At 41.1% G+C, this 17,980-nt stretch overlaps 2 protein-coding genes across 8 annotated transcripts in view; both read right to left on the bottom strand.

Annotated features, from left to right (window-relative positions):
- SECISBP2 (SECIS binding protein 2) overlaps window positions 1-10,407 on the bottom strand; it is a 42,143-nt gene extending 31,736 nt beyond the window's left edge. For 5 of the 7 annotated variants that reach the window (XM_025358823.1, XM_025358824.1, XM_025358826.1 and 2 more), the window contains exons 1-5: window positions 10,268-10,401; window positions 9,033-9,178; window positions 3,718-3,967; window positions 3,359-3,500; window positions 448-674 (exon numbers count right to left, since the gene is read on the bottom strand). In XM_025358823.1, the coding sequence (XP_025214608.1) occupies window positions 448-674; window positions 3,359-3,500; window positions 3,718-3,967; window positions 9,033-9,178; window positions 10,268-10,303 (801 nt within the window). In that variant the 5' untranslated portion in view covers window positions 10,304-10,401. Of the gene's footprint in view, window positions 1-447; window positions 675-3,358; window positions 3,501-3,717; window positions 3,968-9,032; window positions 9,179-9,803 lie in introns of all 7 variants that reach the window. The other 2 variants (XM_025358830.1, XM_025358822.1) reach the window with 2 other exon arrangements.
- Window positions 10,408-12,173: 1,766 nt separating this feature from the next.
- CKS2 (CDC28 protein kinase regulatory subunit 2) lies at window positions 12,174-17,638 on the bottom strand. The gene is made up of 3 exons (XM_025359446.1): window positions 17,477-17,638; window positions 13,562-13,689; window positions 12,174-12,494 (listed from the first exon to the last, which is right to left on the bottom strand). Exons 1-3 carry the CDS (start codon window positions 17,533-17,535, stop codon window positions 12,442-12,444), a joined length of 240 nt encoding a protein of 79 aa, XP_025215231.1. The 5' UTR covers window positions 17,536-17,638; the 3' UTR covers window positions 12,174-12,441.
- Between the last annotated feature and the right edge of the window lie 342 nt (window positions 17,639-17,980).

Raw genomic sequence — 17,980 nt, 5'->3', positions numbered from 1 at the left:
TGAAATCCCGTCTCTACTAAAATACAAAAAAAAAATTAGCCGGTCGTGGCAGCGTGCACTTGAAGCGTGCACCTGTAGTCCCAGCTACTCCAGAGGCTGAGGCAGGAGAACTGCCTGAACCCGGGAGGTGGAGGTTGCAGTGAGCTGAGATCGTGCCACTGCACTCCAGCCTGGTGACAGAGCGAGACTCCGTTTCCAAAAAAACAGACAAACAAACAAACAAACAAAAATAAAACAATAGCTGCACTAGATGTTACAGCCTCATTGTAAACTGTTCTAACAAAGGTCATCTAAGTGCACAATGAAAGGTCTCCCCCAATGCATCCTCCCCAGCTCCATGGACATCAAAGCCCACAGCAGGATTTAATGTGTAATGTTTGAAGTGAGACAATTTAAAAAGTGTGTACCAAGGAAAAAGAAAAAGTAAGAGAGAAACCCTCACCTCACCTTTGATAACACTGCAGCTGGTTTTACTACTTCTCTTAGAAGAGAAATGTCAGTAGAGGCAGAGTGGACAGGTCCCCACTTGGGTTGCTTCTGTATCTCTGACATATTGTTCTCTGCACCTTGCAGTTCAGGAAAGTCCAGTGTGGTAAATTCAAACTCAGGTTTGGAGGTAGATACATTTTTTGCAATGATTCTGGATTTCCTGTCTGTTCGCTTATGGTAACCATCTGTAATTACAAAATTAAGAATAAAAATTTAGTTACTGTTTGATGACCAGTACTCAAGCAAAAATTGCAGAGTAGAAAGACTATTGCTATCGATGCAACAGGTTGTTGTCAAAACACCGTAATTCTTACCAGTGTTGTTCACCTTTCTTTGTAAAAGTATAAAGGTTATAAATATCAATCACTCTGGTTGGGCCATTGTGCAGAAAAACCAAAATGCACTGCACATTTTAGGAGTATGTACAGTCACGTGCCACATAGTGATGGTCTGGTCAACAATGGATTACGTATACAACAGCCCCACAAGATTGTAATGAAGCTGAAAAATTCCTATTGCCTACTGGTAATGTCATGGTGCAATGCATTACTCACATGTTTGTGGTGATGCTGGTGTAAACAAACCTACTGAGCTAACAGGCATACAAAAGTATAGTACGTAGGATGATGTATAGTACATAATACTTGATAATGATAATAAACAACTATATCACTTGTTTATGTATGTATTATACTTTTTATCTTTGGAGTATATATTCCCTCTACTTACAAAAGAAAAATTTGGCCAGGGCAAGGTGGCTCATGCCTTAATCCCAGCACTTCAGGAGGCTGAGGCAGGCAGATCACTTGCAGCCACGAGCTCGAGACCAGCCTGGCCAACATGGTAAAACCCCAACTCTATTGAAAATACATGCCAGGCGCGGTGGCTCAAGCCTGTAATCCTAGCACTTTGCGAGGCCGAGACGGGCAGATCATGAGGTCAGGAGATCGAGACCATCCTGGCTAACACGGTGAAACCCCCGTCTCTACCAAAAAAAAACACAAAAAAACTAGCCAGGCGAGATGGCGGGCGCCTGTAGTCCCAGCTACTTCGGAGGCTGAGGTAGGAGAATGGCGTGAGCCCGGGAGGCGGAGCTTGCAGTGAGCCGATCTTGCAGAGATCGCGCCACTGCACTCGAGCCTGGGCGACAGAGTGAGACTCCGTCTCAAAAAAAAAAAAAAAGGAAAATAAAAGAAAATACAAAAATTAGCTGGGTGTGGGGGCACATGCCCCCTAGCTACTTGGGAGGCTGAGGCACAAGAATTGCTTGAACTTGGGAGGCAGAGGTTGGAGTGAGCGAGCCAAGATAGCGCCACTGCACTCCAGCCTGTGTAACACAGTGAGACTATGTCTCAAAAAAAAACCAAAATGACAAAAGAAAAAGTTAAGTATAAAGCAGCTTCAAGCAGGTGCCTCAGGAGGGATTCCAGAAAAAGGCATTGTTATCACAGGAGATGACAGCTCCATGCATGTTACTGTCCCTGAAGACCTTCCAGTGGGACGAGATGTGGAGGTGGAAGACAGTGGTGATACAGATGATCCTGACCCCGTACAGGCCTAGGCTAATGTGTGTGGTTATGTCTTCGTTTTTAATTAAAAAGTGTAGAAAGTTAAAAAAAAAAAAATTCAATAGAAAATTATAGAATAAGGATGTAAAGAAAGAATTTTTTGTCCAAGCCAAATATTTTTGGTTTTTCTGCATGTTTGTGTTTTATTACAAAAGGTAAGTATCATTACAAGAGTCAGAAAGTTAAAAAAATTAAAAATTTATAAAGTAAAAAAGTTACAATAAGCTAAGATTAATTACTGAAAAAAATACTTTCATAAATTTCATGTAGCCTAAGTGTACAATGTTTAGAAAGTCTACAATAGTGTACAGTAATGCCCTAGGCCTTCACATTCACACACCACTCACTCACTGAATCACCCAGAGCAACTTCCAGTTCTGCCAGCTCCATTCACAGTAAGTGCCCTATACAGGTAAAATATTTTGTATCTTTTTACTATATTTTTACTGTACTTTTTCTATATTTTGATACACAAATACTTACCACTATGTTACCGTTGCCTACAGTATTCAGTACAGTAATATGGTATAAAGGTTTATAACCTAGGAACAATAGGCTGTATCATATAGCCTAGCTAGGTAGTCGGCTATACCATCTAGGTCTGTGTAAGTACATTCTAAATGCTCCCACAATGACGAAATCACCTAAGGGCACACTTCTCAGAATGTGTCCCCATCAGTAAGTGAGGCATAACTATAATGCTAAGGCTGATGAAATAGTTACCTTAACCTGACTGTGCAGCTGGGCATTTTAATTTTTCTTAATATACATTTTAGAGTATTGCAAATTTAAAGGGACTCTAACGAATTTTCTGTGCTAGTAACTTTCCATCTTTCAGTTTGCTGGAATAAACTAGAGGGAAGCAGGTAGCATAAAACGCATAACCTCTTTCCCATCTTTCTCCTGAAATGCAATGGATAAGGTAGGCTGCAGCTTCACGAAGCCCCTCATTTAATTATAAGACCAGAGTTATTACAGTTAATAGTTAAAACATCCCTTGTACCAGATGGTTTATGAGTGAAGTCAATGAAAAGAGAAAAATGTATATACCAAATAATACAAATTATAGGCACTTAAGATCCCACAATGCAACAGGTACCAAATAATCATCCCATCCCTGGGAAGAAAGACCTCTAGAATTGCTTAGGAAGTCGGACGCCCTAGGCTGTGTCAGGCCCAGTTCTCATTTCTCGGAGTAGTCATAATGAACAAGCCCACAGAAACAGCTGTACACACAGCAGGAATGTCTCTGGGGCACATACGGTAGGCTGGCATTATACTACCTAGTTGGTTATTTTTACCTGATTTCAAACTATTCTCAGCATAAATGGACAAATGATGTGAACCTCTAGCTGATTTTATCTCGGATGACATAGTTCCATCAGTTCTTTCACTGTCAAACTTTTGCTGATCATACGTTTTTTTCTCATCATAGGTTTTTTTCTGCAGGAAAGATTAAAAAGCAACATGAAATAAAACCACCACTATAAAAAGTTTAAAGTACCAAAATCTTAAGTATTCATAATTCAACAATTTTTAAAAGGTTAAATACAAAAAAATACACAGTGCTTAAATATGATGTACAAATTTACCATTTCTTTACATTTTAAACATTAAAGCAACCAACTAAAGGACACAACAAAATGACATCATTACTCACCTTAAACAGAGCTTTCATTTCTTGTGGGAGAGGGCACACGTTCTCATTTCGATGCTTCACTGTTTGAAAACTTCGGTAACAACTGGGATGGTTATAATGATACTGGGAGCCAGGCACTGAGTAAACATTCTGTGTGGAGTCAAGGGTATAAGGAGAATAGGCATATGGATGAAGAGTTATCTCAGAAGATAAATACTGAGGTGGAAAAGTTGAAGCTCCAAAGGCCATGTCTTCAGTATATATTTTCTGCCTAAGTAAAAAGTGTAAACTTTAGTTGCAGATTTCATACTGCAAACCAAGAAGCTTTTCTGTAATAAACTAATTCAAACTTAACATTTAATATTTTTGAGACCATTCACTCTAGCGTTGAAATATCCTTAATTAAAAAATTAAAAGCCAAATAAAATCTCTGAGTGTTTCTTTCCTACAAAGAAAGATGTTGACTCTATTTTTTTCACTAATGAGCTGGAAGTCCATAAGAAACATCAACAGGGCCAGAAGATGCTCCAGCAGCTTTTCACTCAGCTGCTACCAAGTATTTGGGAAAGCCCTTCCAGCAACCCTGGCCAAAATGCCCCAAAAGACCATTCTCTCACTGAGGGAGGACGCAATAGCCTGCAATATCTCCATCAGGCCTGCTGCAAATGGTTTTCTCCAGCACTTCCCTGCTCCAAACCCACCATGACATCCTGCGCTTTGCTGACTGTCAGGGCCAGAGTGCAAAGGAGACACTGCATGGCACTGTGTATGGAAACCACACACTTTACTAACAAGATGGATGCCAGCTTTGAAAGCTGCTATTGCCTCAATTTATCCCAAGCTGCTAGACTAAACCAAAATATAATTTAACACTAATTTTTCTTTTTTAGCCAATTTGATACAAGGCTACAGGTTTCAACCTTTTCCCCATGAAAGCTGATACAATGACAAAATGCTAAGCAACTGATTTAAAATACAAATAGTGACCTCCTCATTCCAGCAAATGTTTCTGTTAATTTCCAGAGCTATTCCAAAATGTACCAGTACACTGAAAGGCAGAAAAATCCAAACCTAATCATGACACACCCTGTAAGACTTTCAAACTGTTACGTGGTCAGGAGCTATGAGCATAAGCATTGCTTACTAGAAATCATATTTCTAATGCGCTGCAAATAAGAGACTATACTGAATAAGAAAGGAAGACTACAGGCTCTACCTATAATGTAATAATGTTTACTGCTTTCACTTCTATCCAGAACTTAATCATATATTACCTCATCTCACTGTATACTATTTCATGATATGTTAACTTAGATTTTCTAAGATCTTTTACTTACAGGTAAGTAACTTTAACATGAAATATTCCCAATTAAAAATCAAATAAAACCCTTTTTACTGACCTTTGTCCCACAAAACAACTGGCCTAGCACTGCTCCAAACATACAGCACTGAGGACTAGCTCTTTGTAGAAAAGAGGCTCAAAGCCTCATCCCACTGCCTACATGTTCCTGTGAATTCTGTGCTGTATTTTGTTTGTAGTTCAGAAAAGCTAGTGGGGTGCAAGTGTCAGGGAAGGTGGATAATCTGTTCTTCATAAAAGAAGATGGGTTGACAGAAAAAAGAAATGTGAAAAAGACTATTCCCAAGTTCAACAAATAGATACATGAACAGATAAATGAAATGTAGCTAAAAAGGAAAGCAGGGACAGGGTCCATTGGTTTTGACGACTGCTGCCATCCAGGAAATTTTCAGCTAGGAGTCAGCAGACCTTGGTTGGGGTCCTAGCTCAATCACAATCCAGTTTTCCATTCTGGATAAGTCATCTGGGTTTCTGTCCCCTCACCGGTCCTTCCTCCTCTGGAAAGTTGGTATTTTCCATTTCCATCCAGTGCAAACACAATTACATGCAGAAAACAACACAAAATACAGAATATCAAAGCAGTAACTCACAGCATCTGGTGTGGCTTCAAATGGCATATCTGGGAAATTCCAGATGCCAGGAGTGGTCCAGATGACACTAAACCCACAGTAACACACCTGTTTCTCATTCACTGTCCTACGCTGCCCCATCCGCACTAAAATCAAAATGTCTAAGTACCTGTGCAATACCTGCTGGTCTTCTGGCTCCACTTCCCTTTGCCCCTTTCCTACCAATGGCTTCCAGGTCTCCCAGTACCTCCTTCTTGCCTCTTCCTCCAGGCACCCGTTGGGTCTGGCTTGACCATCACATGACTTGAAAAGCTCCCTGGCCTGGACTTTGCTTGCCTGGCTCTCACCTGCCCTCCAAGGCTCTATCTCTGTCTTTTTCCCTGGTGCAGTCTCCTCTGCACCCTTCTTATGTCACCCATCAGACACATTCTGACTCAGAACCTCTTATCTTTCTGCTTACAACACCCACAGATGTTGTATACCACTAGTTCTTCTCATAGCTGATCTGCTTTAACTCAAAAACATCATTTGGTGCTAAAATTTTCACAGTATATTGACAGATGGTGAAAATGCTCAACTACCTCTTGTCAACAGCGGTAGCAGTTTTAGAGAACAGCATGTTAATTCTGGTTCTGGTGCCACCTATTTGAATTAGTATGAACAAACATTTCTAGCTTCAGTTTCCCATGTGCAAAAATAACATTACATCTGCCTGCCACCTCATGGATTGTGGTAACCATGAAAGAAGTGAAAGTATACAATAATACCCAAACAAAAGGCACACATCCTCATACATGGGTTACACAGGACTTGTCACAAAGGATATACGATGACAACGGACATTACTTGGAACACACTTGTTTGCATAGGCAAATTTGATTATCAGCAAATAATCAGTATTTTCCAAACATGGCAAATGTTATCTGTCAGACTACTTCTAATTTCTTTGTCTCGTCCTATAACATAAATATGGAAGAGTCTGGTATGTTCATTTTCATCTCCATCACTTCAAAACTATGGAAGACTTTCAATAATTAATTCCAAACGAATAAATGAGCATCCTTGAGTGCACCATGAAAGGTACTGGAGAACTGATTCTGGAAAAGGTTACTATACTTTCTTTAAGGAAAGATGAGGGAAGGGGACATACAAAGATGACTTAGGATGCTATGTAGTTGAATAAGTAAAAAAAAAAAAAAGGAAATAGTTGTTTCAGAAACTTCTATTCCTTTTGTCACAGCAGCAAGATTACATTTACATGTAATCTTGACTATAGCAATGCAATTTTTAATCTATATTAGAATTGCCCAGATAACCAATTCTCAACTACGTGAAGTCTCATTATTTCATTCCCACTTTAAAGGCTCTTTTCCTTTCTAACTCTTTCTCTTCAACTTAATGCCTTCCTTATCCTTGTGTTCTTGCCAGGCATGAATACTTTTCCTTGGTCATAAATCAAAGCTTAAAAAAAAAAAAAGAGTTAAGAAAACTTTTTTTTTTTTTTTTTGAGATAGAGTCATGCTCTGTTTCCCATGCTGGAGTGCAGTGGCGTAGTCTCAGCTCACTGCAACCTCCATCTCTCAGGTTCAAGCAATTCTCTGCCTCAGCCTTCTGAGTAACTGGGATTACAGGCGCCTACCACCACAACTGGCTAATTTTTGTATTTTTGTAGTAGAGATGGTGTTTCACCATCTTGGCCAGGCTGGTCTTAAACTCCTGACCTCGCGATCCACCCGCCTCAGCCTCCCAAAGCGCTGGGATTACTGGCGTGAGCCACCACACCCGGCCAAGAAAACTAATTTTTAAATTCAGCACTGCCCATTCTTGAGTCTCTGATTAGTCTCCACTCATGTTACTGCCAAAATGTTGCTTCAGCCATGTGAATATTTTCCACAACTATTTTGAGTAACTGGAATACCACCTAGCAGATGGCTTTGAGCTCTTATCACTGACATATATTTTTGTATTTTGTTATGTGAGACACTCAAGGTAGGGAACAACTCAGGTGAGACCCACGCCAAACTCCCCTTTCCAATGGATGAAATGCAGTGGAAAAATAGGGTATTCCTACCAAAGACCAAATTCCAGCACATAAAGGTAATGTTTCAACTTTTGTCAAAAAAACACAACTTTCAGTATTTCCTAAATACACCAGACAGCTCAATGATTTTCTTATTCATTATAATTCTCATTCTTGCAAATATAATTCTAGAATTTATATACAGTACAAACTATTTTCAATCACACCATGCAGGCACAAATAAAAGGAAACAAGTTTGAATCATACCAAAGAAGAACAAAGCACAAGGATTCTTAGATTAGAACTACACCTGATGCAAATCTTAAAAATAGGTCTACAAATAAATCTACACAATTATGTGAAAGATTAATATGTTTTTTGTCTAAATTCAGCTACAAGAGGAAGCCATTTTGTAAATACCTAGAGAATGAATCTTGAGAATGAAAAAGAAAATGTAAGGAAAAATATAAGCCTTCTTTCAACTCAAATTTAGATGAACTTAAACCTGAAATGTGTAAAATTCCTCTCCATATAACAGATATAAAGTAAAACGGTGGAAAGCAAAAGTCAACAATTTCCAAAAAATTATCCACACAGAGGCAACTATGGTTGCTAGTCCCCTCCCCTTCCCTGAACAAGATTTTAAAACGTTAACCTTAAAAATGAGGAGTATGTTTATCTGGTCCTTCCTTTGCCCTTCCTTCCACATTTCATCTCCCATTAGATACATGACATAATTTTAAACCATATGAACAAATGAACCCTGAAACGGGATTTTTTTTTTTTTTTTTTTTTTTAAAGACAGAGCCTTGCTCTGTCAACAAGGTTTGAGTGTAGTGGTGCAATCTCAGCCCACTGCAATCTCCGCCTCCCGCGTTCAAGGGATACTCCTGCCCCAGTCTCCCGAATAGCTGGCATTACAGGTGTCCACCACCACAGCTGGCATTACAGGTGTCCGCCACCACACCTGGTTAATTTTTGTATTTTTGTGGAGACAGGGGTTCACCATATTGGCCAGGCTGGTCTTGAACTCCTGACCTCAGGTGATCAATCCACCCACCTCGGCCTCCCAAAGTGCTAGGATTACAGGCGTGAGTCACAGCGCCTGGCCTGAAACTGCATTTCTTACTAACAAATGCAATGCAGTCTCTATCACTTCTTTGCCGAAAATAACAATGAGTATGAAGGAAAAAAAGGGGAATTAAAGCTTCTGTTTTTTGGCACAGTTTACAGTTAAGTTGTGCTACTGGCTCAGACTCCTCTTGACTGAAGAGCATTCTCTGCCATCTGCAGAACTTGAGTGCAGTAACTGCCGAGTATTTGAAAGTCTAATCACCATTAAATCCAAAAAGCAAGTCCCAGGCAAGACATTTAGAAAGATACATACTCGGTCACTGGTGGTTCCTGAACAAACGGATAGTATGTGGCTGCAGAGCTAGGGAAGACACATGCTTCTGAGGACTCTAACCATGCCACATTGAGTCCGGCAAATCTGGGGACAAATGGTTTGACATCTGCTGATAACTTGATGCCCTGAGGAAAAAAAATGAGGTTTTGGCTACAAACATTCAGATATCAAGCAAATGTAAACAAACAAAAAACCCAAGAGGTGTTCCTAATAGCCCCAGAAATGTTCCCGATGTTGTTTAAACACTTCTGCCTCGTAAAGACAAGCACCTGCTTGCTAACGATTTCTCCCCAATGCTTTTTTTGTTAGAAAAGGCAGTAGTCCACAAACATTAAGAGTGAAAAATAAGGACAACCAGTTCAAGTGGAAATAAAATTTAACCCAGGTTATATATAGTTAAGATCACACCTGATAACGTTTCTGCAATTTTAATCTTGGAATAAGGGTGTTTTACCAGAGATTCACTTAGAAATAACAGAACTGTAGAAGGCACACAGTACAACTACTGCAGTCAAACATACACGTGGAATGTTTAACTACAGCACCCAAAACACACTGCAGACGTTTATTTCCATTACATTTTCTTGAAAAAGTTGCACAAAAGCATATGCATTTTACTCATGAACCCCTAAGTCTTGCTTTATTGAAATACCAAACCTTGCTTTGCCAGAAAATATCACCACGAGCCTTTGAAATTTGAATTCAATAGATTTCTTTCTTTAGTTTTTAGTTACTTCGTAAGACATTGACTTTCACCGAGAATTTTATGGGTCTGAAAATAATGCATGCGATCGCCAGGGCGCCTTCTAGTGGCATTGCTGAGTACGTAGACCGGAGAACGACGTTCAGAAAAACGCAGGGTCCTTTAAAACAATCTATCCGTTCCCAAGAGCGCGGGAAGCTCGCCAGAGTCCCCCCGACCCGACTGCGGGGAGCGCGGCGCTGGGCCGCAGTCACTGCGCTTGGTGACAACGCACCGTAGACGCGGCGCTAACTGTGGGCGGGGTCTGCGGCCGCTGACCGCCACCCCAAGGCGGACCCTGGGCGGGGCGCGAAGATCGTGGCCACCCGGTAGGGCGCTCCCGTGCCGTCACCAGCATCCGACCCACGCCCGTTGGACCAGCCCAGTCACCGCCCGACCGAGGCCCCAGTGCGAAGCAGGCCGACAGGCTGAGGCTGCCGAGAGAGTCCCCGTCGGCCTGGGCGGCCCTTACCTCGCTTTCGGGCTCCCGCGGCCCCTCCGACGCCATGGCGCGAGGCGCGGAGGAGGCCGCGTTAGGGAGACCAGCAGCCGGCTGTCGGCTGGCCTGACAGACAAAGCGTTTCCGCCCTCGCAGGCGACGCCAGGAAGTGCGTCACAGAAAAGCGACAGAGCCTCCTCTTCCTTCCGGCCGGAAGTACGCGGCGGCCGCGGCACTGGACCTGCGCGGGCTGCACGTGGAGGGCTGTGGGGAGCTTGCGGGAAATGCGGATCCCGGAGTCCTCTGGGCTGGGGACCCATAGTAGCTTACGGGAATCTCAGATCTGCCTTTTATTGCTGGGATATTCGAGATAGTCTCCACCAAGGCAGCAGCGACTAGAAACTGAGAGGCCGTGATTTACTCTTGTCCCCTGGGCCTCAAGAGTCTAGCGTTACGATGGGATGGGCTAGTCCGGAAAGGCCTCTCGCTGAGGTGACCTTTGAGCAGTCACCTGAAGAGGAGGAAGATTTACTAATAAGGAAACTGAGGAGGCCGACATTACTCCCACCCCCGCCACTGCATTTCCCTAAAATTTCCTCAAGATTGGTGACTTACAGGAATTGCATACCCTGTAGGTCCTGCAAACCTGGAAAGCCTACAAGACTCTATTGGTATCCTAAATTTCCAGAAACGTTGTTTGTAAGTAGCCACAGAAAATAATTTAAATCGCCGCTCGGTTTCTTTCGAAAATTAAAAAAAGTGCTAAGACATGGTCAAGAGATAGAATAGCATAATTTTCACAAGGAAAAAAACAGTTCTACACAGAGCAAATTCGTTAAATACTGTGAGAAATGTATAAGGTGCAGCAGGGATAGGAGGTTGACCGAAAGTACAGGGAAGAATGCAGTGGATTTCAATAGATGGAGGAGGAACTTCCCTCACTCAAAGGCTTGGAGGAAAGTGCAAGTGGGTTTAAGGGACAGAAAATGTCAGCAAAATAGGCCAAAATAATGGGGATTGAGGCAAATTGTAGGTTTCCTCTGTCCCTTGCACAGACTTATTAATTCTACCATTGAATACCAAGTATTTCAAGCAAGTGAGACAGGTGCAGTTCCAGTTTTTTCAGATTTCTGTCCAGGTCTCAGTTCACTACACAGCCTCTAGCAGAAGTGAACCTTAGGGTCTGGTCCAGCAGGAATTTATGCTGGAAGTTGAGGGGTAGCTGTCACCTTTCTTTCAGCACTATTGGGTCTACCCAAAAGTGTAATGAAGTTTAATTTTGTCATTTCTGTTGTTACCTGTGACACATCCTGTGGTGGTGGCAGTGAGGTTGGGGAAGTAGATTCTAGGTTGCTGCTAATCACAACCTTCAAAATTCATTGCGCTCATGTGTAAAGACACCCTTTCTTAACCAAGGGACCTGATGTATGCTGGCTGCTGATTTGTTTCTATAGCATAGCAATTAATTAAACAGCCTATGTCTGCATCTAACTCCGAAAACACTTTCCTAGAAGCTAAAAAGGCAAAGGTGTTTTACAGTGTTTTTGAACCTTTAAAAATGTGTTACTTTATAGGAAACATTATCCCTACCTTGGAAATGCAGACGAGGATAAAAAAGTTAAGAGGTTTCTCCCAAGACCACTAGTGGCCAGTGACAGTGAAGTAGCCCAGATAGTATTAATTTGGGCTTTCCTGTCCTAGCCAATTCTCTAGGAATTCAAGAGGTAAAATCTACTTTGGCTTTAAACATATCCCTGGTTCTTAATTTCTAAATTAAGTGAATTAAATGGTATCCAGATCATACCACACTGTTTTAAACTCATTTAACATGATCTTTAAGGTAAGTTAACTTCCTCAGAGCTAAAACTGTAACACTGAAATCAATTTCAATAGTCACAAATTAACTGTAAGAAAATATACCTCAAAAACTTGAAAGTGATAAATGCAACATACAAACTTTATTGAACAAAAGTAACAGGTAAAGTCAAACAGGCACTTAAGAGAAAAACTGGAAGAACTTTTATCTTAAACATCTTACAGTAACCTACTTGCAGTTGCATTTAACTGAGCTCTGTTGCTGTGAAGAATACAGCTCATGCACAGGTATGGATGAAAGATTTGTACATTTCTCAAGTATTCACTGAATACTACCTTATATACACATATACATTAAATTTGGAAAAGATGTATTGATCCCCAGATAAACTTCATTTTTGTTGATCTTTTGGAAGAGGTCGTCTAAAGAGAAGAATATGTGGTTCTGTAGAAAGAAAATGTTTTGAATTATTTTAATATGGTTTTCATATACTCATCAGAAATTCAAAAGCATTCTCAACTAAGCCAGAATAAAATAAACCGAGTCCACTATTAACTGGTTTGAGGTATCTAAAATGAATTTTACTTCAAAGTTACTGTCTACAGTAAATAGATTAAAAGTAAAAAGATTACCTCTTTATAGGGAAAAACACCTCTTTCAAATCATCTACAGGATCTCATACTAATGCTCATCCCCACAGATTCTGCTTCAATAGGTGGGGCACAGAAATCTGCACTTAAGTTATTCAGTTGCTTTTGTATTATCTGGACTGAATTCTAATAGGATTACGTATCTCAATCCCAAGAAAGCGATGAGTTCTTTCAGAGTTTTCAATGCAATGTTTTTCTTTAACAGCAGAGGAGAAAGCACGATAGTTTTAGTTCCACCTACTTCAGCTTCTATAGTATGTCTTCAAATTTTGTTCAAAACATAAATGCTGTAAGTTAGATTTACTGATAACCCAAAAATAGAATTTAACCCACATTGTTTTAGTTTAGAAAACTCACAAAGTTTGAGTTTACTATTTAATACCTGAACAACTTTTTGTTAATACCACATAATAGCATAAGATACCCATAAACACATTTGAGTTCATATGCTATTACCTCATTTAAACTTCATGTGGTAGCTATCCTTTAAGAGGGCTGAAGAGTGAATCACTTTAAATTAAATCAATTTTCACACACAAAAAAGAACACTTGTCTTAGGATATATTTATGGTAAAATGCTTTGGGATACTGTTAACGATACAGATTTTAAAATATCTTTTTTTAGTTCTTACATTATTTTCCAAGTAGAATAATGTGTTACTTTCACTCCTGTGGTATTTTATTTTACCATAAAATTGGATCTCTCTCCAGAGTCAAGAAATAAGTCATTTAAAAAAACTAACTTATCAGAAGAGTTACTTTGAGATATCAGTTGATGTCAATGATATTTTTAAAATTTTGACAACCATAACCACCAATATTTCAACAATTACTGCTCTACTATAATATAGCAAAGCTTACCTGGCTCATGAATCATGTAATGAACCCAGCCTAGACTCTGTTGGACACCAAGTCTCCTCCACTCCTCTTCAGACATCAGATGAGTTTTAGGTACTTGTTTGGAAAGTTCTCTGGGTAACATAACATGCCTGTTAAAAGATACAGCCAAGTATTAGTCCAGTGCCTTTTCTACAACTGTCGCTTTATACATGTCCCTTTAGCAACTCTGTTGCTTTAATACTGAGAATTACACTCTACTACCTTTAATTCTGATGTGATGGCCTATGTTCAAATTAGGGAGCTAAGAGTGCACAATCCAAAAGCAGAAGGCATTTTCCTTAGGATTAATCTTTTTCTCTTACCAGAGAATGCTTACCAGTTGCCTGAATCTTCTTCAGGAATAGAACCCCAAAATATAAGTTGAGCATATGGTTAACCAGCCTCCAAATCATAAGCCAACAAGATATAAGAAAATGTGTAACTTATTATGAAAAGTTTTCTCAAAGGGAAAGAACATGTTGAACTCTTCTTTGTCTCCTTCTTGTTGAATGTACATTAATACGATCAGGGAGCCAGAGCAGGAGGCTAGGACCACAGAAGCAACAGTAAATTGAGAACGGTAAAGCAACAAGAGGTAAGGACCCAGCCTACTCCCTGACTGTAGAGCTGTTATCCGTGTCCCAGATTATTAGACTTTTATGTAAGGAAAAATGTAAGTTACAGTTAATTTGGGTTTCCTCTTCCCAACACTAGCTTTGTAGTAACTACCAGTCCTTGTATGCTCCAGAAGTTGCTTTATACTTCAAGTACTGTGTTCATAATTAAAAACAGAAAACCACTAACTGCACATACACATTGTGTGCAACCTCACAGTTTTCCAGTTAACTTACTGACCTATATCCAAAACTTACATTGTTCAGTTTCTTAGGCAAGCATGGAATAACCTTCAAAGTTAAACCATCAATATGTACAACTGTACGAGTTCTCAAAAACAAATCTATATCATTAAGAGTATCCCTAAGCATTCTGTCAAAGATTTGCCAGACAAATCTCCTTCCCCAAATTGAGTAAGAACTTTTACTCAATTACCATAAAAAGGATTTTATAGAAGTCACAATTCTCAGCCCCATATTTACCATCTCCAGTAGTAGCAACAGTTTTATACTGAACCATCCATAACCACCAACCCAAATTTTTAACCAGTATAAGATATGTCTGTGAGTCAGTTGGATGGGGATGAATGAGGTGCAATCTCGTCACTTTCTGAGTCGCAGTAAACTGAACCCCTAACCCATTATAAGCACCCAGCTGTCATCAACTTAAATTTTAGTCTGTGGTTGGTTAAGTACCAATTCACTTGCAGGGCAAAGTGAGCCTCAGAAAAATTCTTTTATGTTGCTAGATTGCCTTAAGGCCACGAAGTCATACCTTACTACCATAATTTGCAGTTTTCACCAATTCTTCGTAATTGGTGATTCTTTGTAATTCTTACCAGTTATCACCCACATTCTTTAAATGCTGCTTTAACATCTAACTTTTAAGGCTCTACAAATAATCTGTTATCTTATTTCTATCTTCTATATTGTTGATTATTCTCAAAGAGAAATGTAGTGCTTTTGTACCTTTTGTCTTTCAAATTTACAGAGTACATAAATCTACCAACAAGTTATTTAGATAGAAGTTACCACCCTTCTCCATAAACGCGGAAACAGGCTCTCCTCCATCAGGGTTTCTTTATAAAGGAAAACTGTTTAAAAACTGTTTAAAATATCAAGCCCATATGAAGAGTCTACCTATATTTTGCCACACAGTTTTCAAACTACACGTAAGGAAAATTTTTCCAAAATCTAACGTTTATTTCAGTTGAAGAGCAAAATAGTGCAAGTATTACTAATTTGTAAACCTGCCCAGAGATATTACCAGTTTTTCTCCTGCGAAAACAGACTTCCATGATGTGGGAGTGGGGGCACCCACTGTTATGCCCTTAGAAACATTAAGACCTTCACGTAAAAGGACTAGGAAATTAAGTTTGCAATTAAGAAAAATCTAAGATAGATATAGATAACTGCACACTGGGAAAAATAAATACTAGCCTTTTAAGTTTACATTGCATGCTGTACCATTACATATTAATACAAACCACCCTAGACTCATGCCTTAGCGGTATATGATCACTAGTTTCCCCTTTAAAATTATCTGGGGAAATTACTATCCTGTTTCATAAAGGTTAGTGCCTTGGCCAATTAATACCAGCTCTAATTTTTACTGGGTTAAAATAAATCACTTCAGATATGTAAACCTTCTTCATTACCACACACAAATCATTTGAGTATGTTAAAACTAAAAAATGGACCTACTGCCATCAGAAAGAAGTCTGAGAAATAGCTTCACTTACTTTCAGTATTATGCCCCAAAAGAAACTTGTACCAACCCTTAAATCCTTATCCTAAACACTTGGCACCAGATGTGTTTCAGAATAATTCTCCAGGTTTTAGTAAGGTTATTACATTGTGTTCATTATCGGATATCCTCAATATGGCTCTTGATTAGCATCACATAATTGAACACTGTGCCAGCATATTACACGATTAGAACTGTATAGTTATTACTATAAAGTTAAGACAATCTACTTGAAATTTACCTACAGCCAGAAAAACATGGTATTTTTCTAGCTAGGAATACAAAAGGGTGCAATTATTACTACCCATAGAAATCTTCAGTATTCCTCATGTGAAAACAGACTCCATGCTGCTGCGAGGGAGAGAAAAAGAGAAACCACCCACTGTTTTGTTCTTTCTTCCTTAAATAGCATTCGTAGAAATCTAACCTACAACGGCAGCAGACAGAAAACAAGGTCACAATTTGGCCAACGATGGCCTGGGCTTTATCTCCCCGAAATCTTGGTAGTATCCCAGAACGCAGCGTTCTAGTCACTACCTAGTAAGAAAAAGGGGTTAACTGGTCTCTGAAGCCACGCCCTAAATGAAGTGTCCCGCACACAAGAAGGACAACAAATTTTAAATGTCCCTACCCGCTTTCCCCCAGTCTAGTTTAATTGGGGGATAGGGTCATTTAAAATCTGTCTGATTTTACTGACCGATTAGTCACTACGTTCTGGTACATCGCTTCAGGACTCAAACGCAAAAGTTCCTCGAAGCCCAAAATTTGGCCAGTGTAGACTAGCAGAAAATAAGGCCGAAAGTCCACTCAAGTTCTTAATCGGCCTTAAAATGAAACTCCTTTAATAATGCCCTCAATTGTATGACTGCGGCTAATATATAATGGCCCAAATCACCATCCCCAGTAAACATTTTCGAATTCCCATCAAGCTCATTTTCGGGGAGTCGCCCCCAAAACTTATACCACTCACTTCAACAACAAGAAGACAAGTGTGTTCCTCTATGTTAACAGATGAAAATTACCACTCTAAACCACAAACTAGTAAAAGTTGCATCACCCCGTCAAAAACAGGGAAAGTGTGGGGCACGGTTGCGAACGGAAAAGGACGGCACCAGGCGGGTTTTCCTGGACTGGTTCAAACAACTGGAACTGAGACCAGTTACTGAACGGCCTAATTACTTGTGCCACGGCCGAGAAAAAAGTGACCGGAGAGTCACTCCGCGTCGCCGAGGACCCCGGGACCCCCAAGTTGCGCCGGTTCCTACCCGGGCACTAAATGCGGCCCCGTGGCCGCTCTTCCCTCACCCTCCGCGCACACCGAACAAAGGCCCAATCGGCCGGGCGCGCCAGGCACCCAACTATGACCGACTACGCGGGGCACCAGGTGGCCGCGACCCCAAACTCCGGCCCTCCCCCTCGGGCTCCGCCCCCCAGACCCCGGCCCCCCACCCCCCCCGACCCTGTTACGCCTTGGTCGCCCCGCCCGCGGGGGCCCCAGCTGAGAGAGCCGACTCGGGGTCTGAGAAAGCCGCCCACCGGTATTCGTAGTGTTCGTCGAAGTACTTGTCCGAGTAGTAGATCTGCTTGTGGGCCATCCTGCTGGCGTACTGCCGAAAATGAAACGAGAGAGCGCGAAAAGCGGGAGCAGCAGTAGACACGTCTACGTCCCGCCAAGGCAACGACTCGCCAGAGACTAACGACCGCAGTCCCAACGATCCCGATTTGAATCCGACAGCCCGCCGCCGATTGGACAGCAGTACCGACCAATCGCCTTCTGCGGAAGTCGGCCGGCTGCCAGCCTATCGTCGCCACCGCCTCACGAAGTCGGCTTCCCGGGTCAGCCAATCAGAGATCTGTTGCGAGGTTGCCCACGGGAAGAAGTGGAGAATAGGTACGGCACGGGGGTGGGAGCGCCCTTGACGGGCAGGGGCGTGGCAAAAGGAGGGCGGAGTCTGGACGTTAAGCGTCGCAGAGCGCGTGCGCAGGAACGTGGAAAGTTCCAGGACACGGAACCGTTGGGGCGGAGGACCTGAGGGTGGA

The sequence above is a fragment of the Theropithecus gelada genome, chromosome 15 (assembly GCF_003255815.1).
Source record: "Theropithecus gelada isolate Dixy chromosome 15, Tgel_1.0, whole genome shotgun sequence".
Taxonomy (NCBI): domain Eukaryota; kingdom Metazoa; phylum Chordata; class Mammalia; order Primates; family Cercopithecidae; genus Theropithecus; species Theropithecus gelada.
This window is presented reverse-complemented; position numbering and strand designations above follow the sequence as displayed.